The sequence below is a fragment of the Saccopteryx leptura genome, chromosome 1 (genome assembly GCF_036850995.1).
Source record: "Saccopteryx leptura isolate mSacLep1 chromosome 1, mSacLep1_pri_phased_curated, whole genome shotgun sequence".
NCBI lineage: Eukaryota > Metazoa > Chordata > Mammalia > Chiroptera > Emballonuridae > Saccopteryx > Saccopteryx leptura.
Genome location: NC_089503.1, coordinates 247,782,433 through 247,804,473, shown reverse-complemented (window position 1 = coordinate 247,804,473; position 22,041 = coordinate 247,782,433). Strand labels below are relative to the sequence as shown.

At 50.3% G+C, this 22,041-nt stretch overlaps 1 protein-coding gene across 7 annotated transcripts in view; it reads right to left on the bottom strand.

Annotated features, from left to right (window-relative positions):
- KDM4B (lysine demethylase 4B) overlaps positions 1-22,041 on the bottom strand; it is a 169,365-nt gene that overhangs the window by 99,623 nt on the left and 47,701 nt on the right. For all 7 annotated transcript variants that reach the window (XM_066344809.1, XM_066344812.1, XM_066344813.1 and 4 more), the window contains exons 3-6: positions 19,946-20,111; positions 10,280-10,455; positions 9,087-9,201; positions 5,961-6,154 (exon numbers count right to left, since the gene is read on the bottom strand). In XM_066344809.1, coding sequence (XP_066200906.1) covers positions 5,961-6,154; positions 9,087-9,201; positions 10,280-10,455; positions 19,946-20,086 — 626 coding nt within the window. In that variant the 5' untranslated portion in view covers positions 20,087-20,111. The remainder of the gene's footprint in view (positions 1-5,960; positions 6,155-9,086; positions 9,202-10,279; positions 10,456-19,945; positions 20,112-22,041) is intronic.

The following is a 22,041-nucleotide window of genomic DNA, read 5'->3' as shown; positions in this document are numbered from 1 at the left end:
CAAGAGACCCTGGTGCCCAATGTGCAGCTCTTAGCAGCCCAGAGCACCGGGCTCCTGGAAGCTCATCTGTCTTGCCCACCACTGTAGAAGCCGCCAGCCTCTGCTCTTTGCAGTGGTCCTCGGCTCCTGCAGCTGAGCCCACTGCCCAAGCCAGCCTTACCCTCGCAGGCTGTCATCTTCCGAGCCTGCCCTGTGAGTCAGGGGCAGCAGGGCACCCCGAAGCCTTTGCCAGCCCTTGCCCAGCATTCAGGCACACAGGACGTGCCACAAGGCACCTTCTCCTGCCCTGGGGGAGGCCCACACCACAGCACAGCCAGGGGGCTGACTCCTCGCGATGGCAGTAGTGTGTGCCAGTTACCCTGCACAGGGCGGCAGGCACTCTGCTCTCTTCTTCAGGGCACACAGCACACTCCAGATGGCCCAGGGAGACGAGCGCTGACCAGAGCCCAGTGCTCTCCAATTCCCAGCCCAGGACTCTTTCCTGGGAATACGTGGAAGCAGCAGAGAGGACAGGAGGTAGCAGGTGTTGTATGTGGCAGCACTGCTAGAAACACTGTTTAGCGTTAATCTGATAAACAGTGTGAAAAACACAAAGTAGGTGTGTCACACTCAAAGCTGATGTTTCCAATGATGGGCCTGTGAGTGGACCAGGCCTGAGACCCATGGGGGCAGAGTGGCGCTGGGACAGACTGTAGGGATATCATATCTGCCTAAATTACCACCAATGGGCTACAAGGCAGGTGTAGCCTAAGATGGCAGGTTCTATAGGTCACAACCTCTGTACACTGAGCCCTAGGCTTCTCACCACCCAGGCAATGCCCTGCAGGGCCAGCCTTGCCCCCTCCGATGCCCATGCCTGCCTACACTCCTGGCCTCAATAACTGATGGACAGCAGGGTAGCAGGAAAGCCAGGCAGTGGGAAGGCCAGCACTCGAGTCAGTACAAGTGCCTATTTTAAATCCCCATCTCAAAAGGGATTCTGAAGTACTCAAATATTTCAGATATTCTTAGCCTTGCTGCCTGAGAGCACCATGTATTTCTGGCCCTTCGAAGCAAATTTCATGCTTTTATTCACACCAGGTTGTTCACGTCACTTTGACACACAAATCACACTACTGAAGTAGCAACAGACCCAGAAAGGCCTCATAAAACGCTGTTAACTTGAGGACATCAACTCTTTTAAAAAAGTGCTACCGAAATACTCCAAAATGGTTGCAATTAAGCTACTGCAGACACAAGCGGAGCAGTACATATATAAAGGAGACAGATGTGTGAGTGCAATCTGCCAGAGAACATCTACCCTCTGAGGGCCCAGGAGAAGGCTGGGAGCAGAGCACCACCCTCCGAGGGGGTTGCCAAATGGCTCCCTGAACCCCCAGCCCAGGGGTGACAGGGTACCTCACCTGCCCCCTCAGGCTAGTGTCCATGTTGGCCCCATGACAGAGTAAGACCAGGAGGACCACCTCCCATCAGGAAGCCACTAAATCCACATGATGAAAACCTCAGGGCCCTGGAGGTTCTTAGGGACTGAGGGGTTCCTGTGGTCCCAGGACCCAGATCTCCCAGTAGTTACTGAGCCCCTCTCTGTGCCAGGCCCCTGCTGGGAGCTGGGCACAAAAGATAAAACGAGGACCGTGCCCTCACAGGGTCCATGGTCTGGTAGGGAAACACGGATGCCAACATCCCCACCCCAATGCTGGGGAGAGAGAGTTGGAAAGGGTGCCTAGCATGATGACAGGGCTGAGCTGACCAGGCAGGGAGCAGGAAGCCTGGCAGGGGAGGGAGGCAGGGGCCCTGCAGCTGAACCCTACACAGCCACACTTTGAGAAGCCCCTTTCCACTAACACATGTGGTCAGCGTGAGACACCCTCATGTGCAATCCCACCATAATTCAGGACCAGATATCAAGATCAAGGTCAAGATGCTTTCTGGAACATTCTTTACCTCAGAGAACGTACTTCTATGTTCAATGCTAGCCTGGCTGATGGCTTCCCCACCGCTCTCAGGAACTGGGTTGTGGGACAGAGTAGAGGTGGGGTGGTGGGTGGACATATTCCCAGGGTCCCCTCCCATGGACGCGCTCTCAGGGACTTTCCACTGCACTGTCTCATGCTTTACCTCTCTTGAAGCCAGTCCCACCACTTTCCCTCCACCATCCATACCAACCACTTTTCTCTGGCACCCACCTTCTCATGGCCAGCTGACCTCCTTGCCAGTCTCTCTGGTGCCACTTCTTGTGCATCTGAGACCAGCACCTTTCCTGGGCACACTCACTGCCTGCTACAGGGCCTTGTGCTCCCAGTACACTTTGCCCCGGGGCCACATCTGAGAGCTCAACCTGCTCTCAGCCAGCACATGCCAAGACTCAGCATCAGCTTTTTTCTCTCTTTATCTCTTTTTTTTAAAGGCCCCTCTAGTTGCCAAATCCCAACCAAAACCAGCCTGTCTTTGCAGGGCTAAGCAGAAGCAGTGTCCCTACCACCCACCTGCCCAGCAGAGTCCCTGCTTTCCTTCTACAGTGGCTCCCAAGGGGTCCTAAGAGGATCACTGTCCAGTGGATTCTAAAAAGGTGGAGTCTAAAAAAGGTGAAAGAACCTGGTGAATTTCCACCATGGTACAGGGAGCCAAAAGTCCATGGGGAAAGGGCAGGGGCGCCATCTAGTGGCCCTCAGGTGAGCTGCACGTGGCCAAACAGAACAAGGAAGGGAGTCACTCAAGATAAACAAGTCACTGGCCAACACCATAAGGTACCGTCCAGGGTGCAAGCCCAGCACACACACACACACACACACATTCACATATACATACATACACAAAAACATTTCACAAATGGAAATGCTCACACACATATACATACACACACATACATGCACTCACACATACACATACATATACACTATTCACACATATACAAGCACACATATACATACTCAAACAGACACTCACATGTACTTTCATAGTCACACTCAAAAATATAGCCAGCCTGTGAATCTAAATAGGGAGTCAGGGGCCTGGCCAATTGGCTCAATGGTAGAGTATCGGTCCAGCACATGGATGTCCTGGGTTCAATTCCCAGTCAGGGTACACAGGAGAAGTGACCATCTGCTTCTCCACCCCACCCCCTCTACTCCCCCCTCTCTCTCTCTCTCTCTTCTCCTCCCACAGCCATGGCTTAATTGGTTCAATTGCATCGGCCCCAGGTGCTGAGGATGGCTCTGTGGAGCCCCTGCCTCAGGTACTAAAAATAACTCGGTTGTAAGCATGGCCCCAGATGGGCAGAAGATCAGCCCCAGATGGGGGTTGCCAGATGGATCCTGACTGGGGCTCACATGGAAGTCTGTCTCTCTATCTACTCTCCTCTCACTTGGAAAAAAAAGAAGAAAAATGAATGAATTAATGAATAAATAAAATAAATGGGGAGTAAGAGACTGTTTGTGGGCATTCAGCCTGCACAGCCCACAGGGAGTATGCTGACTGCTGGAGGTAGCAGGCTGAGACCCCAGGAGAGGGGAAGATCCAGTCACCTCACAAGCTATGTTCCCAGGCCCCGCCCTCCAGCCTGCAAGTGTGGACTTAGGGCAGAGCACGGCCCTTTCTCCATCAGGTCTGGATCTGGGTCTCCAGAGTCACAGCCTAGCCTTGCCAGGGAGAGAAGAGGGGACAGAGTGACTATACTGCCAGTGAGACTTCCTGGGCAGCACTGGGACAGTGCCACTGACTAGGAAACACTTCTGCCCAAGTGCTCAGAACCATGCCTGCAGACGTGAGATTCAGAGCTTTATGAAAAGGGCATCACCAACCTGTCAATCTCTTTCCAAATTTATCTCCAACAGGCAAATACCCCCCAGCCTAGAGGTATGAATGATCAAGGCCTAATACCAAGTCATACAGAATGACACCAAAAGAGAGAAGTGGACTGAAAACAAGAAGCTTATAGAACCGTAACATGATCTCGAAAAACACTCAAAGTCATACAGCTCAAGGGCCAGAGAGGGTCCAGGGCCTGTTAGGATAACGGTCCCAAAGACATCCCAGTCCTAGTCCTGGGACCTGTGGACATGGCACCTCACAAAGCGAAAGAGACTTTGCAGATTAAAGAACCTAGAATGGAATGACCCTGGATTACTCAGGAGTGGAGGGGCCCAGTGTCATCACAGGGTCTTCCTCTGAGGGAGGCAGGAGGGTCAGAGTCAGAGATGGAAGAGGCTGCACTGCTGGCTGTGGGGATGAAGGAAGGGGCATCAAGCCAAGGATGTGATGCCACTAGAAGCTAAAAAAGGCTGGATTCTCCCATGGAGCCTCCGGAAGAAAGAGCCCTGCCCACACTTGGGTATTACCCCTGTGAGACTCCTGACCTCCAAAATGAGAGAGACTAATGCTCATGTGTTAAGGCTTGTGGTCATTTGTTACAGTAGCACTGAAACACTCACACAAATGCCCCCACCATGTCTGTGTCCAATGCTTTCCTATTCTTTCCTGGCTGTCAGAGCAGGAACTGCTTTGTTCACATCAGTGGTGAGGAGAGCATGGTCACACAGCCAAGGGCAAAATAAGGAGGCCTGGCTTCCCACCCACAATCTCCTCCTGGCTTCTGGGCTCTCTGCTCAGAGCTTCTGTTCCCACTCCATTTGGCAAAAGGTTCTAGGAGGTCCCAGAGACTTAAAGGGGTAAGGGGGTAAGGTGCCTGTGGGTACAGGATCAGCCAAGAAGAGGGGGCGCCTTGGCCAGGGTCTGTGGTGTCCCTAGCTGTGCTGTCTCCTCCAGCCCCCCGCTGCTCTGAGCTCATTTGGCTGAGGTCCTGAGTGCCACAATCTGCTCCAGGGCCTCCTGCTTACCCTCCCACCCCTCTGAGCTTCTAACAGAACCTTCTAAGACAACTGGAGAGAGGCAGGGAGATGTAAAGCCCCAGCTTAGAAGTCTCTGCTGGAAACAACAGTGAACAAACAGAAGACAGTTGCCACCTGGCCTGCCAGCAGAAGCGGATATGAGGTTAGTGTTCAGTTCAGAGATTCCAGAACACAGAATGCACTGGACTTCTGACCCAGCCTGCTGGACTCAGCACTCATGGAATGGCCTTCAAACCAGTTCACCCACCCCTGCCTAGCTCCTGCAAACCAGCAGAGACTCCAAGGCAGCAGGGGCCTACTGCTAACCTCACTCCCCGACCCAAAGGCCAGGAGGAAGGCAAGGGGAGGCTCAGTGCTCAAGATCACCCAGTCCCCAGTCCCATCAACCTAGAAGAGCCCTCAGTACAACAGCCATGTGCCTGACTTGGCCTGGGGAGGTGCTGAAGAAGTCCAGCACTAGTCACTATTCAGTGGGAGGCTCTCTAGGTGCAAACCCTGAACTCCACATTTTGTGGCAGACAGAGAGAGTCAGAGAGAGGAACAGATAGGGACAGACAGACAGGAAGGGAGAGAGATGAGAAGCATCAATTCTTTGTTGCGGCACCACAGTGGTTCATTAATTGCTTTCTCATATGTGCCTTGACTGTGGTGCTACCGCAGACTCAGTGACCCCTTGGTCAAGCCAGCGATCTTGGGCTCAAGCTGATGAGCCTTGCTCAAACCAGATGAGCCTGTGCTCAAGCTGGTGACCTCAGGGTCTCGAACCTGGGTCCTCCACATCCCAGTCCGATCCTCTATCCACTGCGCCACCGCCTGGTCAGGTGGGAAGCCCATTTCTGAGGGACATATATTCCTTACCCCAAACTGGTGGATAAACTGAGGCTGCCCCAAGGCCAGTGGGGGCAGGACAAGCAGATCTTGAGCTACCAGGGCTCCAACCCTGATCCACCCTGCCTGATAGCCCCAGCCATAGGAAAGCCACCCAGAAGGTACCCCCATACCAGCCTTCCCCCAGAGGTGCCTATCCACCTGCCCTCCCCCTGCCCTAGTCCCTGCAGGCAGCAAAGACCCTCCTCCCTGTGAAGTAGGTCAAGCTGCTGGCTAGACACTCACCATGACTTGGGCTCCCCAAAGTGCAGGTAGTTGATGCTATATAGGTCCATGTCCTCCGTGTGCCAGGCAAAGGTGGTCTTCCACATGCCGAAGTATAGGTAGGGGGTGTTGACACCCTCGATGATGGTGCCACACTCACGTTCCACCATGTCCAGGATGGTCCGAAGGTTCCCGATGTTCCACTGGACCACGTCCTGTGGGTCAGCAAGCACACAGTCAGCAAGCCAGCCATCCCTGGGGCACCTGGGCTCCACCAGCCCTAGACATTGGTGGGAGAACAGGGAATATCACTCTCTCTGAGCCCCCAGCTACAGTGTGACCCCTGTGAAGGCCCAAAAGCCAACTGTCAGCCCCAAACCTGCCCACTTCAGAGCCCCACCCAGCAGAGTATCCAAAACCCACCCTGGGCTGCTCATACTCTGCAGATGCCAACCAACTGCCTTGTGCCAGAGAGTTAGGTAGAGCTTTCTCTGGATTCCATATTGAGCCGTGTGTTAATCTTGGCAGTAAGACCGCAATTTGGTCACAAGTAATTAATATCCCTCAAAGTCAACGACAAAGAAGGAGGAAGACAATTGTCGAGTGGGGCTAGACCAGTGAAGGTGCCAGACAGCCCTTCTGGCACCTACCCATGGAGGAGATGGAGATGGTTTTCAGAACCAGGCAAATTAGGCTGGAATCCTCACCTACCAGTCTCATCTATTCCTAACACCACAAGAAAATAAACCACATCTTGTCATAAGAGCTCATAAAATACACTTTAATCAACTTCCATTCCCTAGAGAACTCTTCGAGCCTGTTCAGATGCTTAGTGAACATCAGTGTTCTTCCCATTCCAACCCACCCTGAACCACCCACTCCTGTCCACATTATAGGCCCTTGATGTGGCAACACCACTGGCTGGCCTTTGAAAGGTGAGCTCTGGCAGAAACCCAGAACATGGGGTAGGGGCAGCAGTCAGACCCCTCAGTATAAGGAAGAAAAGCCCTCAGTCGCCTTGAACAGAATCTGCCCAAACTCAGGATATCAAAAATAGGTTGCCTCCCTAAAGCCCTGTCCAATTCACCTCACTGTCCAGCCCACACATCCACAGTGTAGCCCCAGGCGGGGGATATGGGATCTAGTCTAAGCCAAGCAATAACTCATCCTGTGACCAGGGCAAGTCATTTCTCTGCTCTGAGTCTAAGTTTCCCCATCTGTAAATGGGGACTGTGGCACTAGGCTGGGCATGGGAAATACAAGGTCCTAGACACTGTTCAGAAACCAATGGCAGGCACTGCTCATGATCTCAACATCAGCCCCACAAAGCCTGCATTGGGCAGCAGAGTCCTCCATGGGGCCATCAAGAGAAAACCCAGGGCTTCTCACTGGACAAGACTCTAATTTTTGAATTTTTATTTGAAAACAATGCAGGGTCTTCAAGAGAATGAGAAGACATGGCACAGACTAGGAGACAATGTTTACCAAAAGATATTTTCTGATAAAGGATGGTTATCTAAAATATACAAAGAACTCTTTAAACTCAATAATAAGAAAACAAACAACTCACTTTAAAAATGAGCCAAAGATTCCTGACCAGGCGGTGGCGCGGTGGATAGAGCGTCGGACTGGGATGCAGAGGACCCAGGTTCAAGACCCCGAGGTTGCCAGCTTGAGCGCGGGCTCATCTGGTTTGAGCAAAAGCCCACCAGCTTGGACCCAAGGTTGCTGGCTCCAGCAGGGGCTACTCGGTCTGCTGAAGGCCCGTGGTCAAGGCACATATGGGAGAGCAATCAATGAACAACTAAGGTGTTGCAACGCGCAATGAAAAACTAATGATTGATGCTTCTCGTCTCTCTCCGTTCCTGTCTGTCTGTCCCTGTCTATCCCTCTCTCTGACTCACTCTCTGTCTCTGTAAAAAATAAATTAAAAAAAAAAATGTTTTAAAAAAAATGAGCCAAAGACCTGAACCTCACCAAGGAAGATACACTGGTAACAAATAAGCATATGAAAAGATGCTCCAAGTCATAAGTCATCAGGGAAATGCAAATTAAAACCACAATGAGCTACCACTACACACCTATCAGAATGGCCAAAATACAGAACACTGACAATACCAAACACCGACAAGGATGTGAAGCAATAGGAACTCTTTGTTATTGCTGATAGAATGCAACATGGTGCAGCCACTCTGGACAAAATGAAATGCTAGCCAACGACTCATGTGGAGAACCCACACACTGGTCCTGTTTTTTCCAATACCTTTTGGGAGTCACAAGCCCCATCTGTTCTAACGGGCTTCTCTCTGGGCATCCAGGAGGGTCTCCACCCTTCCCAGGAGGGGGCGCAACTCCTGCCCAACTCCAGCTCCACCCAAGACCAGGACTCAGGTAGCGCTCACCAGCTGTTCTCTTGGTGAGCATGGGCTGATGGATAAAAGAGAGTGTCCCCTAAGAGATGACCTTGAGAGTGACAACTTGGGGTGAGGGGCACAGATGAGGACAGAGAGGCAATGCCCAGGAGTGAAAAAGGCCAGATTTTAGCCCAAGGTACCCCATGTAGAATATTTCCAGGAGAGAGCTAGGCTCAGTAACTCTGAAATTACCCCAGGATACCCAACCCAGGGTTGTCCGAGGCCCCATAAATATTAATAAACTGTCCCCTACAAATTACAGGTCCTATTCAAACTTCCCTTTGCTTAACACCAATACCTCTCTGGGCCTCTGCATCATTACCACAAGCATCCAGTCTATGTCCTTGGACAGGGCAAGGCCAGGCCCTGTCTGTTGCCTTGGTGTACCCAGAGCTCCCCAGCACAAGGACCAGGCGTAGGTGAATCCAGTGGCAACCTGGCTGACTGAGAACTTGCAGCTCCAGGGATTCCAAGAGTGGTAGATCAGGACAGACAGGGCTCTAAGACTCAGTAGAAAAAGTTTTATAAATCAGAAAAACTACGGGTTCCCTTCTACATTCATTCTAAGACTAGGCACATAATTATAACTGGAGCCCAAAGAGAAAGCCCAGCTAAGCTCCTGTGTCATTTTAACTTATATATTCAATCCCATTTCCATTCACACATCTTCACCTCTGCCATGGAAACCGAGTCCCTCATTATCCCCAGAACCTCTTTGGTCTCAGAAACTTACGTCATCATACAAGGAGCCACTGATGTCAGCCCCATAGATGGGAGAGACGAAGGTGAGGTTCTTCCAGTACTTGCGTTCCAGGTCATCAAAGTCCTGGTGCCGAGGAGTGCAGTATCTATGAGCAAACAGCACACCAAAAATGGGGGCTCAGAGCATATGCCTAATGCTCACAGTTGAGCCAGGCCCAGGGCACCTGCTAGATACACCAAGGGAGGGGCTCCCACTGTCCCCACTACCACACACAGCCCCAGATAACACAAATGTGGTCCTTTTGTTGCTGTGAGAGCATTTATTCCAAGGGGTGTGTACAGGATGGGCAGGCATCCCTAGAAGGATGCCCACTCATCCCATCTCATCAGCTAGCTGGACCTGTGGCATCCAAGGCACAACACACACCAAAGGCAGATGGAGCAGGTAGATGGGTGCAGGTTCTGATGGTTACCATCCCACTGCTCAGCAAATACTAACAGCACTGATTAGGGACCAGGCACTGTCCTGGGTGCCAGGGATAGCGTATGAGCAGGCAGACAACACCTTGTCCTCGTAGGATACTTAAGTTTGAGAGCAAAGACACTGTTAGAAATACACAAACAATTTCAGAGAGCCAGAGAGCTGGGAGGAACAGAGAATGGGGGAGGGGGGACAGTAATGGTATGCTGTGAGTGCACTGTGTATGCACTGAATGCCCATGACTACATCCATGAGCACACGGAATGTGCATGAGTGTGCCTATGTGTGCACCATGTTGAGGGGCCAGGATGCAGCATGGGGTTATGTGTGTCAGAGAGCCTCTCTCTGAGGAGGCACCAACAGAACCAAGTCATTATGGGAAGGTGTGGGGGACACACTCCAGAGATAGGGGACAAGGCCAAGCCCCCAGGGGGAAGCCCTCAGCAGTGAGTATGGAAGACAGCATGAAGTGAACAAGTGGCTGTGGGCTGGTGAGGGTCCGGATTTTGCCCTCTTTGAACTGGGGGGCTCTGAACACAGGGTGCTGAGACCTACCCAGTATACCCAGAGCAGATGGTATGTGCTTTGTGGGGGCTGCATGTGCCCTACCATCTCTGCACCCCTAGAGTCCTTGGTGTACTGGGTTTTGCAGATCAGGGGGTGCAGGCCTTTCAGGTGAGGCTCCACCTCAGAGCTGGGGTTTCAGGGGCCCACCCTATCCTGCCCATGTCCCAGCTGCATACTTCTCGCTGTTGGCCAGGCGGCGGTACTCCCCAACTGTCATGGCCTTCTTCTGGATGTTATACTGTGTGAAGAGGCCTGACTGGCCTGTCACCACCTGCTGGATGGGGGCTGGGATGACCACATCATCAATGTCATCGTACGTCTGCCGTGGCTTCCACTCCTTCGGGGGGATGATCTGTGAGACAAAGGGGGAAGTCAGCAGCACCTCCACGTAGGCATGTCCACTCAGGACAGGGGAACAAGCTGCCCACCCCTGGGACACCAGCAGCCACTACCTGGGAAACATACCTAAGACTGCTCCGTGGGGTAACCAGGAACTATCTGTGCCTTTACCAAACACTCAAATAATCTGGTGCCACCTACTGCATTGGACACCATCTACTGCATTTAAAGTTCTTTTTAAACCTTTGGGCTAGAGGGCAGGGCCGCTGTGTCCTCTAACTTCAGAAAGCAGCAAGGGGTACCCAACACTCATTCTTGGAACCGCTTCATTGATACCAACTAGGGGTTATCACAGCTCTAGGTGCTGAGGAAGGGAAACATAGAAAAACAAAGATCCACAAGGGCCTTACATTCCATGTAAGTAGGAGATAAGGAAACTCTGTGGGAAGGCAACCAGTTGTAAGTACTAAGGATATTAAATAAGGAAGGGCTGGGTAGACACCCTGGCTGGTTGGCACAGCAGTAGAGCATTTGGCCCTGCATGTAGAAGTCCTGGGTTTGATTCTCGGTCAGGGCACAGAGGAAGAGCGACCATCGGCTTCTCCACCCCCTCCCCCCTTTCTCTCTCTCCCCCCCCCCCACTTCCTGCAGCCATGGCTCAAATGGTTCAAGCAAGTTGGCCCCAGGCACTGAGGATGGCTCTATGGCCTCACCTCAGGTATTAAAATAGTTCAGTTGCCCAGCAACAGAGCAGCAGCCCCAGATGGGCAGAGCATCACCCAACAGGGAACCTGACGGGTAGATCCTGGTCACGGCACATGCGGGAGTCTGTCTCTCTGTCTCCCTGCCTCTCATTTAATAAAAAAAAAAATTAAAACAAAACAAAAAAAGGGCTGGGCAAGAAGCCCCAAGACAGAGGAATGGTGACGATTCAAAGTGGGAGACCTGAAAAGGTCACCTTTGAGAAAAGACACAGTAATCTCATGGAAGCAGATTCAACAGACAACCACCAGACCTTGACCATGAGCAGATGGCAGCTCTCCTGCCCCTCCCCTCTCTTCTCTGCCCTTCTCCACAAGGGAACACTAAGGACTGGCACAAAGCCTTTTGTGTCAGGGGCACTGGGTCTAGGCACACCTTGAGCAGGCACTGTGCTGGGCTTGCTTGGGCTCAGAAATCCACTCCTGGTCCCTTCACCCTCCTGGTCATGGGTGACCTCTGAGCTGGACTGAGGGCCTCTTGAACCCCAAGCACACTTCTGTGCGAGCCCCATAGGGCCAACTGGGGTTAATATCTTCCAGTCCTGCGTGGGTGTTTACAAGCCTCAAGTCTCTTTCCAGGGTGCCAAGCATGCCACCCAACAGCTTTGGGAAAAAGAACTTACCCAACCCGTTTCCAGAGCATCAACCATGAACTCTAGAGGCTGAACCCTCATCCTGTTTGGAGCCAATGAGGGAAGAACACCATGCTGATGCCCGAGTTTGCTAACAACTTCCAGAAGGGCTGAAATTCACCCCCAAGTATTCCACTATCACATCTATCACATTGGTGGACAAAAATGTTTTGCTTGACAACAGAAATGCTTATTCTCTAGTTGCCTGTTAACAACAGAAAGATGTTGTGTCTCCTGTCAACATACAAAAGTGTATTTACAAAAAACAAAACAAAACAAAAAACCCAACAGAACAGAGCAATAAGAGGAAGTTAGTGGGTCTCATCTAGGACAATTCAGCCCCCAAAGGACACTGCATAATGTCTGGGGACATCTGTGGATGTCACTACTGGAGGTGCTCCTGGCATTGAGTGAGCAGGGGTCAGGGATGCTGCTCAACACCCCACAGTGCCCAGGACAGCCTCACAGAGATGACCCAGCCCTAGTATCAGCAGTGCCACATCTGGGACCCTAATATAGAGTTAAATGAAGATAAGGACACAACTATTTAGTGAAGGCTCTATCTGGGACATTTTCTCTCTTGCTCTGTCAACTGTGACCACAACACAATAGGCGCCTAGGGTGCCTGCCTGTGTCTGGTATGAGGCCATGTGACAAGGGAGTGCTGGTTGGGGTCAGCCCGCCAGCTGAAGGTTTCTTAGATTTCAAGTGAGAAATCTGAAGACTCAGGTGCTAAACCAAACATTCAAGACTGGAAACACAAACACTAAAAGGGGCTGTGCTTCTAGTACCTGCGATGTCCTGCGTGGAAGGCCTCATGCCCCTGAGGTACGTTTCAATTACATTATTGATGTCTCCTCCTGACAGAAAGCCTGGAGCTCCTCCTGCAGGAAAGTGACGTGACCCTGGACAGGCTGCAGACCCACTTCAGTTCTATGAAAGAAAGTCTGTCCCTAATCCCAGTCTGGAGCAAAATGAATAAAAAATGTCACTCCCAAATTTCCCACTTGTGAACAAGAGCCTGAGGCTCACTTTGTTGACTTACACCATCCCTAACACACTGCAGTGTGACAGCAGCTGAAAATCAGGGAAGGCCCTTCAGACACAGGTGTAGTGCCTGGTTTGCATATGTGTGAACCACATTTTCCTGGACACCTTCTAAGCAGGTTCTGAAAAGGCTGCTTGAAAGGAGGGCCACTTGCAGGTAATTTGGAACTAGGAGTTTCAGGAAAAATCACTTAGTAATGTATTGTGGCCTAACACGCTCACATCTCTGCAAGATCAGGTCTAAAATGAGGATCCCAGGCAAAGGACATCAGGAGGATGTCACCTAAAGAACCTCCAGCATTCTAACTACCTCCACTCGGCTCCTGATACAACTGCCTGGTACCACCCTGGACCGACCCTTGCTCAAAGCAGCTGGAGGACAAGCTCAGCCAAAGTAAGTTGGAAAGGAAAGGCCACACACCTCAAGTGAATGACATATCACTGGGCAGGTGTGAGCTGTGTGGAGTCTAGGCAGCTGGGACAGAAAGTGTGGAGGACCCTGCAAGAGGGCAGGAGTGAGGGCCCAGCCTCTGCTCCCTAAAACCACCTGGTCCTAAACCCTCTCAGCAGGGGCCTGGCAGCTGAGAGCAGCCAGGACATTGCCTAGCTGCAGGACTGTCCTCAGGGATGCACCTGAGCACCAAAGCACCTTGACCCCTTCCATAGCACCCCACACTATCCCAACACCCCACCATACCACATCATGTCCCTCTTGGCTCCTCCTGCCCCTGTGCTTCCCAAGTAGACTAGGGAGGCTCCCAGTCCTGGTCTGTGGGGGGCAGGGACACACTGAGCACTGTATCCAGAATATGTGCAGAGAGGCTGAGGGCCACAATTAGGCTGCCCAACAGCCCAGACTGGAGTTCCTGCATACCCAGAGCCACTTCTAGCTGTGGCCCTGGCTCCATCTGCCTGCTGAGCGCTCACCCCCACTCAGCTCTACTGAGCTCCCAAAGCTTTTGAGGAGGGGACCAAATAGAGCTTTTATGAAAGAAGGAAACCCCTACCTACCTACACACACACACACACACACACACCAACAACAACAACAACACACACACACAAAGAAAGGCAGTCAAGGCTGATGAGGCCAGGGTAGGCAGACATCCATGTCTGCAGAGCTGGTTCAGGCCAGCAGGACATCATGTCACTTCTCCAAAGAGACTAGCAGCCCTGAGAGCCAAGGCCCCCCCCCCCCAGAAGAAATAGGAGGTGCTCAGGGACAAAGCCCCTGCTTCTCTGTCCCCAAAGTGGAAGGGTGGCTGCTGAGGGACTAGAGGTACACTCTCCCTGCTCAATGGGAGAAAGGACGTGTGTGTGCATGTGTTAATGTAACCCTAATTGCCAGGAGGTTCACACCGAATCCATGCCTGAACCCCAGACTGTATCCCTCTCAGTTGGATTCAGGAAGGATTCCCACATCCAGAGGTGACTATCAGTCAAAGAGAAAGCACCAAACAAAATACCACTTAAGAGAGAAAGGGAACATGCAAAACAAAAGACAGAGGGAATATATACCCTGAAAATATGTGCCTTGCAAAAATCTGAACAGATTCCCATCGATCCAAATAAATTAGCAAAAAAAAATTGGTCCAATGGAATTAAAAGCCTAAAGCAGAGGCACCTGGGCTCAAAGGAGAAGCGACAAGACAGAGAAGGAGATGAAGACAGGGAGAGAAGGTAATAGCATGGTTTACACAGCGGTGAAGGAAGGGCAACAGAAAGGATGGTGGAGAATCGCGGGGGGTGGGGTGGGGGGGAATTAAAGGTGCTTCCAACAGAATAGTACAAGACGCTAACTTGCTACAAGATTCCTGACATAAAGGATAATGTGACTTCAAAGGCAGATGGGCCAGCTGTGTCCTGGGAAAAGTGGAACTAGGTCAATGACAGGAGACAAAGGAAGGGACCCCACACACCACCCCTAAAGGCACCAGGACTCAGCTGGCCTCAGAATCTGCCCACTGCTGGGGACTTGCAATGGGCAGGTCCTGACAATTGACACCAGACTATGGATCAGTTGATGGGTAGAAAAGCCCCAAATGGACACTTCTGAACTTGCTAGAACCCTAGCTTGCAAGGTTTTTGTTTTTTTGGGTTTTTTTAAAGAATGCTTTTTTATTTTATTACAGAGACAGAAAGTCAGAGAGAGGGATAGATAGGGACAGACAGACAGGAACGGAGAGAGATGAGAAGCATTGATTATTAGTTTTTCGTTGCGACACCTTAGTTGTTCATTGATTGCTTTCTCATATGTGCCTTGACCGTGGGCCTTCAGCAGACCGAGTAACCCCTTGCTCAAGCCAGTGACCTTGGGTTGAAGCCGGTGAGCTTTTGCTCAAACCAGATGAGCCCGCACTCATGCTGGCAACCTCGGGGTCTTGAACCTGGGTCCTCGGCATCCCAGTTCGACGCTCTATCCACTGCGCCACCGCCTGGTCAGGCCCTAGCTTGCAAGGTTTACAGAGCCCTTCTCATATGAGATGACAGACTTCGGGTGAGTAAGACACAGATGGTAAGCACTGAAGCCATTTAAAGGGAAAGCTAAAACAAAAACGACAGTGGCAAGCATGGTTCCTAATAACAGGTAAAAAAGTTGTATTTTGTTATATTATCACGAATACGATAAACAAAAATCATGAGGAAAGTGGGGAAAAGGTGCTGCAGGCTTACTGCTTTCCTTTCTCCTAAGGCTGAGGATGAAGGTATGGGTCACCAGGACAGGAACTGATATAGTAACAAAACCAACTGAAACGGGTGAGGGGTGGCCAGCAAAGCACAGCCTGTGTGCTTTTGTACAGCCTGTGACTTAAGAATGTGCTGGGGTTTTTTTCATTTTTAAATGGTTAGGAATTTTTTTTTTTTTTTTTGAGGGAGAGAGAGAGAAGAAGAGAGAAAAAGAGAGAAGCATCAACTCCTTGCTCCACTCAGTTATGCATTGATTGGTTCTCATTCATGCCTTGAACAGGAATCAAACTGGTGACGTTGGGGGTAGAGCCAGCAACTTCAGAATTGTTTCAGCAACCTCAGGGTCAAGCCAGGGACTTTATGCTCGAGCCAGTGAGACTGGGATCAAGCTGGCAACGTTGGGCTTCAAACCAGCAACACTGGCATTCCAGGTCAGCACTCTATCCCTGTGCCACCACCAGTCAGGTGATTAGGGCAACTTTTTTTTAATTTATATTTATTTTTAATTTTTTTTCCTTTCTTTTTTTTTTTTTTTTTGTATTTTTCTGAAGCTGGAAACGGGGAGAGACAGTCAGACAGACTCCCGCATGTGCCTGACCGGGATCCACCCGGCACGCCCACCAGGGGCGATGCTCTGCCCACCAGGGGGCGATGCTCTGCCCCTCCAGGGCGTCGCTCTGTTGTGACCAGAGCCACTCTAGCGCCTGGGGCAGAGGCCAAGGAGCCATCCCCAGCGCCCGGGCCATCTTTGCTCCAATGGAGCCTTGGCTGCAGGAGGGGAAGAGAGAGACAGAGAGGAAGGGGGGGGGGTGGAGAAGCAAATGGGCGCTTCTCCTATGTGCCCTGGCCAGGAATCGAACCCGGGTCCCCTGCACGCCAGGCCAACGCTCTACCGCTGAGCCAACCGGCCAGGACCTATTTTTATTTTTATTTATATATTCATTTTAGAGAAGAGAGAGAGAAAGAGAGAAAGAAAGAGAGAGAGAAAGGGGGGAGGAGCAGGAAGCATCAACTCCCATATGTGCCTTGACTAGACAAGTGCAGGGTTTTTGAACTGGTGACCTCAACATTCCAGATCAATGCTTTATCCACTGTGCCACCACAGGACAGGGCAGAAATTCTTTTTAAAAAGAGTATTTCGGTATAGGGCCACGACAATCAAAACAGCATGGTATTGGCAGAAAAATAGACACTCAGACCAATGGAACAGAATAGAAAGTCCAGAAATAAAACCACATATATATAGTCAAATAATTTTTGATAAAGGGGCCAACAACACACAATGGAGAAAAGTAAGCCTCTTCAATAAATGGTGCTGGGAAAACTGGAAAGCCACATGCAAAAGAATGAAAGTGGACTACAGTGTCTCCCCCTGTACAAAAATTAACTCAAAATGGATCAAAGATCTAAACATAAGACCTGAAACAATTAAGTACATAGAAGAAGACATAGGTACTCAACTCATGGACCTGGGTTTTAAAGAGCATTTTATGAATTTGACTCCACAGGCAAGAGAAGTGAAGGCAAAAATTAATGAATGGGACTACATCAGACTAAGAAGTTTTTGCTCAGCAAGAGAAACTGATAACAAAATAAACTGAAAGCCAACTAAATGGGAAATGATATTTTCAAACAACAGCTCAGATAAGGGCCTAATATCCAAAATATACAAAGAACTCATAAAACTCAACAACAAACAAACAAACAATCCAATAAAAAAATGGGAAGAGGATATGAATAGACACTTCTCCCAGGAAGAAATACAAATGGCCAACAGATATATGAAAAGATGCTCATCTTCTTTAGCTATTAGAGAAATGCAAATCAAAACGGCAATGAGATACCACCTCACACCTGTTCGATTAGCTGTCATTAGCAAGACAGGTAATAGCAAATGTTGGAGAGGCTGTGGAGAAAAAGGAACCCTCATACACTGTTGGTGGGAATGTAAAGTAGTACAACCATTATGGAAGAAAGTATGGTGGTTCCTCAAAAAACTGAAAATAGAACTACCTTATGACCCAGCAATCCCTCTACTGGGTATATATCCCAAAAACTCAGAAACATTGATATGTAAAGACACATGCAGCCCCATGTTTATTGCAGCATTGTTCACAGTGGCCAGGACATGGAAACAACCAAAAAGCCCATCAATAGATGACTGGATAAAGATGTGGCACATATACACTATGGAATACTACTCAGCCATAAGAAATGATGACATCGGAACATTTACAGCAAAATGGTGGGATCTTGATAACATGATACGAAGCGAAATAAGTAAATCAGAAAAAACCAGGAACTGTATTATTCCATACGTAGGTGGGACATAATAGTGAAACTAAGAGACATTGATAAGAGTGTGGTGGTTACGGGGGGGGGGGGGGGGGAATAGGAGAGGGAAAGGGGGTGGGGAGGGGCACAAAGAAAACAAGATAGAAGGTGACAGAGGACAATCTGACTTTGGGTGGTGGGTATGCAACATAATTGAACGACAAGATAACCTGGACTTGTTATCTTTGAATATATGTATCCTGATTTATTGATGTCACCCCATTAAAAAAATAAAATTATTAAAAAAAAAAAAAAAGTATTTCGGGCCTGACTAGGCGATGGCGCAGTGGATAGAGCGTCAGTCTGGGATGCAGAGGACCCAGGTTCGAGACCCCAAGGTCGCCAGCTTGAGCGCGGGCTTATCTGGCTTAAGCAAAAAGCTCACCAGTGGCCCTGGCCAGTTGGCTCAGTGGTAGAGCGTTGGCCTGGCGTGCAGAAGTCCCGGGTTCAATTCCCGGCCAGGGCACACAGGAGAAGCACCCATTTGCTTCTCCACCCCTCCCCCTCTCCTTCCTCTCTGTCTCTCTCTTCCCCTCCCGCAGCGAGGCTCCATTGGAGCAAAGATGGCCCGGGCGCTGGGGATGGCTCCTTGGCCTCTGCCCCAGGCGCTAGAGTGGCTCTGGTCACAACAGAGCAATGCCCCGGAGGGGCAGAGCATCGCCCCCTGGTGGGCAGAGTGTCGCCCCCTGGTGGGCGTGCCGGGTGGATCCTGGTCGGGCGCATGTGGGAGTCTGTCTGTCTCTCCCCGTTTCCAGCTTCAGAAAAACACAGGGAAAAAAAAAAAAAAAAAAGCTCACCAGCTTGGACCCAAGGTCGCTGGCTCGAGCAAGGGGTTACTCAGTCTAAAGGCCCACGGTCAAGGCACATATGAGAGAGCAATCAATGAACTAAGGTGTTGCAACAAAAAACTGAAGATTGATGCTTCTCATCTCTCTCCGTTCCTGTCTGTCTGTCCCTCTCTATCCCTCTGACTTTCTCTCTGTCTCTGAAAAAAATAAAAATAAAAAATAAAATAAAAAAGAGTATTTCGGGACAAGTAAAATTCTATGAAATTCACACTTCAGAGTCCATAAATAAAGTCTTACTGTTGTACAGCATGCCTATTGGTTTACAGGTCCTATAAGGCGGCACAGCTGAGTGGTAGTGACAGAGTGTCCCACAAACTGAAAATATTATCTGGCTCTTTGCAGAAAAGGTTTACCAACTTCCTGGTCTAAAGAATAGACAACTAGAAATCTTAAAGTGATACATATCCAGGTAGCAACTAAAAGAACCCTAAGCAAACAGGTTACAAATATTTCCCATCATCAATTGAGTAATGCCACACACAGCTTCATGTGCCCATGAGGAAATACAGCCATTTATTAAAGAGACACAGAGTGAGCCTGTATGTCTGTCTGCCTTCACATGTGCACACACATACATGTATGTACAAGTATGTGTGTGATATGCCAAGGAAGGAGACAGAAGAAGTTGGTAACCATGTTGCTTCCAGGGACAGGAGCTAGGAGTTAGTGACCAGAGGAAAAGGAGACTTACTTGTCACTTTATGCCCAGTTGCACTGTTTGAATTTGCCTCCCATGTGCATTACTTTCTCAAACAAACAAAAAAAAGAACCCACCCTGTTTCACTAGGAATATAAAGGTAGAAACTCAGGCCTTCCCAGCATACCTGCCTGGAAGCCTTTCCAGACTTTCAACCTCCTTCTCCCCTCCCCAGGGGGGTAAGACTTGCTGCTGTGACACCTTGGGGAGCCACTGCCTACTGGGCTAGGCTCAGCACAGCTTTGGGACCCCACCCCAGCCTGCCAACTCCCACAGGAACAGGAGCAGTATTTATGAATTCCAGTGCCTAGAACAGCACTTGGCATGGGGAAAGAAAACGAAAAACTGATGATTGATGCTTCTCATCTCTCTCCGTTCTCTATCATGTGTGTACATAAATGAGGTCAGAGTGGTTCAGTCAACAGGTCAATGGGTGCAACACTTTCAGACATGGACACAAACAGAAAAGCCATGCCAGGAACACAATGTCACTCACCTTGGCCAGGCCTGCCCGGTGGGCTCCCTGGGATTCAATGTAGGCCACGTATTTGTTGAAGTCCTTAAATTCTTCCATGGTTGGGCGAAACGTCATGATTTTACAACTGGGGTTCTGGGCCCCATGATCTTCAGACCCCATGGCTGCAGCTGAGACACCGCCACACCTGCAAGGGAAGTCAGAAAGCGTGTGAGCATGGCAGCACCACCGCCAGCGGGTGCTCACCTCCCTTAGACTACACTAAAAGTTCCTGCGGGCCTAGGAAGTAACATAGGGCACAGAAGAGACGGGAGCCAATTTCCTTGCTCTGCTCTGGAACAAAAGAAAAATGACTTCAACTAATTAAAAACAGAGGTATCCTAGTTCTAAAAACCAATGTAATACTGGAAGCCAGAGCATTGATTTTAAGCTGGAGCCCTAGGAAATAAAAGCTTTTCATATCAGGGACTCAAATCAATGCATGTCCTTTAGAGCTAGATGTCCAGAGAGACAGCATCACACAGTGGGTTCTGGAAGGTAAGTGAGGTTGTATATAAGTCTGCCTTCTTTTGGGGTGCAACCCTGTGAGCAGAGGAATGACAACTCCAGACAGGGCCCACCCCAAGCAGGATGTGGGTTACTCCAGGGCTGGCCTGGCTGCTGTCAGCAAAGCCAGGCCCCATGACCCAAGGACAGCCCAAGGCAGGAATATGGAGCCAGATCAGAAGGCCCAACCAGAATGGCTCATTTCCAATGATCAGAGATTCTCCGAAGTGCCCTTGGTTATACCCACACCTGGACACTTTGGCAAGTCTGTGCACTCTAAGATTCATTACTGGTACCTGAAGATAATTGGGGATTAGGGCTCCTCTAGGGAAGAAGGCTGCAGCTGACCCTTCCTCTCCCCAGAGTTAAGGGGACCCAGCAGGGTTGTCGGTGGCCCATCTTGAGCAGGAAAGGACTCGGTGATGGACTCTAGCAAGGGTCCCTTTTGGCCAATTAAATTCTCCTGGTTCCAGCCCTGGCAGGTTGGCTTAATGGATACAGTGTTGGCCTGGTGTATGGACGTCCCAGGTTCGATTCCCAGTCAGGGCACACAGGAGAAGCAACCATCTACCTCTCTCCTCCTCCCTCTCCCCCTTCTCTCCCTCTTCCCCTCCTGCAGCCAGTGGCTCGATTGGTTCAAGAGTTGACCTGGATGCTGAGGATAGCTTGTTGGTCAGAGCATCAGTCCCAGACAACAGTTGCCGGGTGGATCCCAGTCAGGGAGAATGCAGGAGTCTGTCTCACTATCTCCCCTCCTCTCACTTAAAAAAAAAATTCTCCTGGTTCCAAAAGACTAGACTCCCTCCAGGATTTGGAAAAGGTCCAAATTCAGTACACACAAACTTGAGAACAATTTAACCAACTCTACTTCACCCCACCCCAAAGTGAGCTGGGGAATGAGAAAGCCAGGAAACCAAATGGTTCCAGAAAGGGATGGGGGGGATCAAAATGGAGATATAGGTTTCCAAAAGGTACTTCCTGTGGCAGGCACTAGAGGGCAGCACAAGCCCATGAATTGCCACTGAGGCAGTCAGACCCCTGAAAGAGATCTGGAGGTCCCAGGCTCACGAGTACCATGTCCTGGCCCTGCCCCTAAGTCCTCATCCAATGCCTGTGACACATGAGGCTGGGGCCAGGGGAATAGCAGCCAAAGCCCCCTCTGAGGGTCACATCTTGGATGAATTGCTGGTGAGAGCCCCCAAGGATCCTGATATACATGGAGGGGAGGGGAGGTCACTGCTTCACTGTTGCATCCAAGTTGGGACCCACCATGACCCTCTGTCCTCTGTCTACAAGTCTAGGCTTCTTGAAGGGTAGCCACAAAGTTGAAGTGTGCATGGCAGGTCACAAGAGCCTCTGAAGAGGCTCTGGGCAGGGTCACAGAGAACCACCAAGAAACCACAATTCATAAAAGGAAAGAGGTTGTCACATGGACCATTAAATTCATCCCCCGAGGCCTGCTTCCAGAACGTAATCACCCCACTCTCAGCCCCTGGTCACAAACCATAGATAGCCAAGCCAAAGTCCAGAGGCTGGTTTCTCAGTCTGCCATGGCTGCCAGTTCCCAGAAG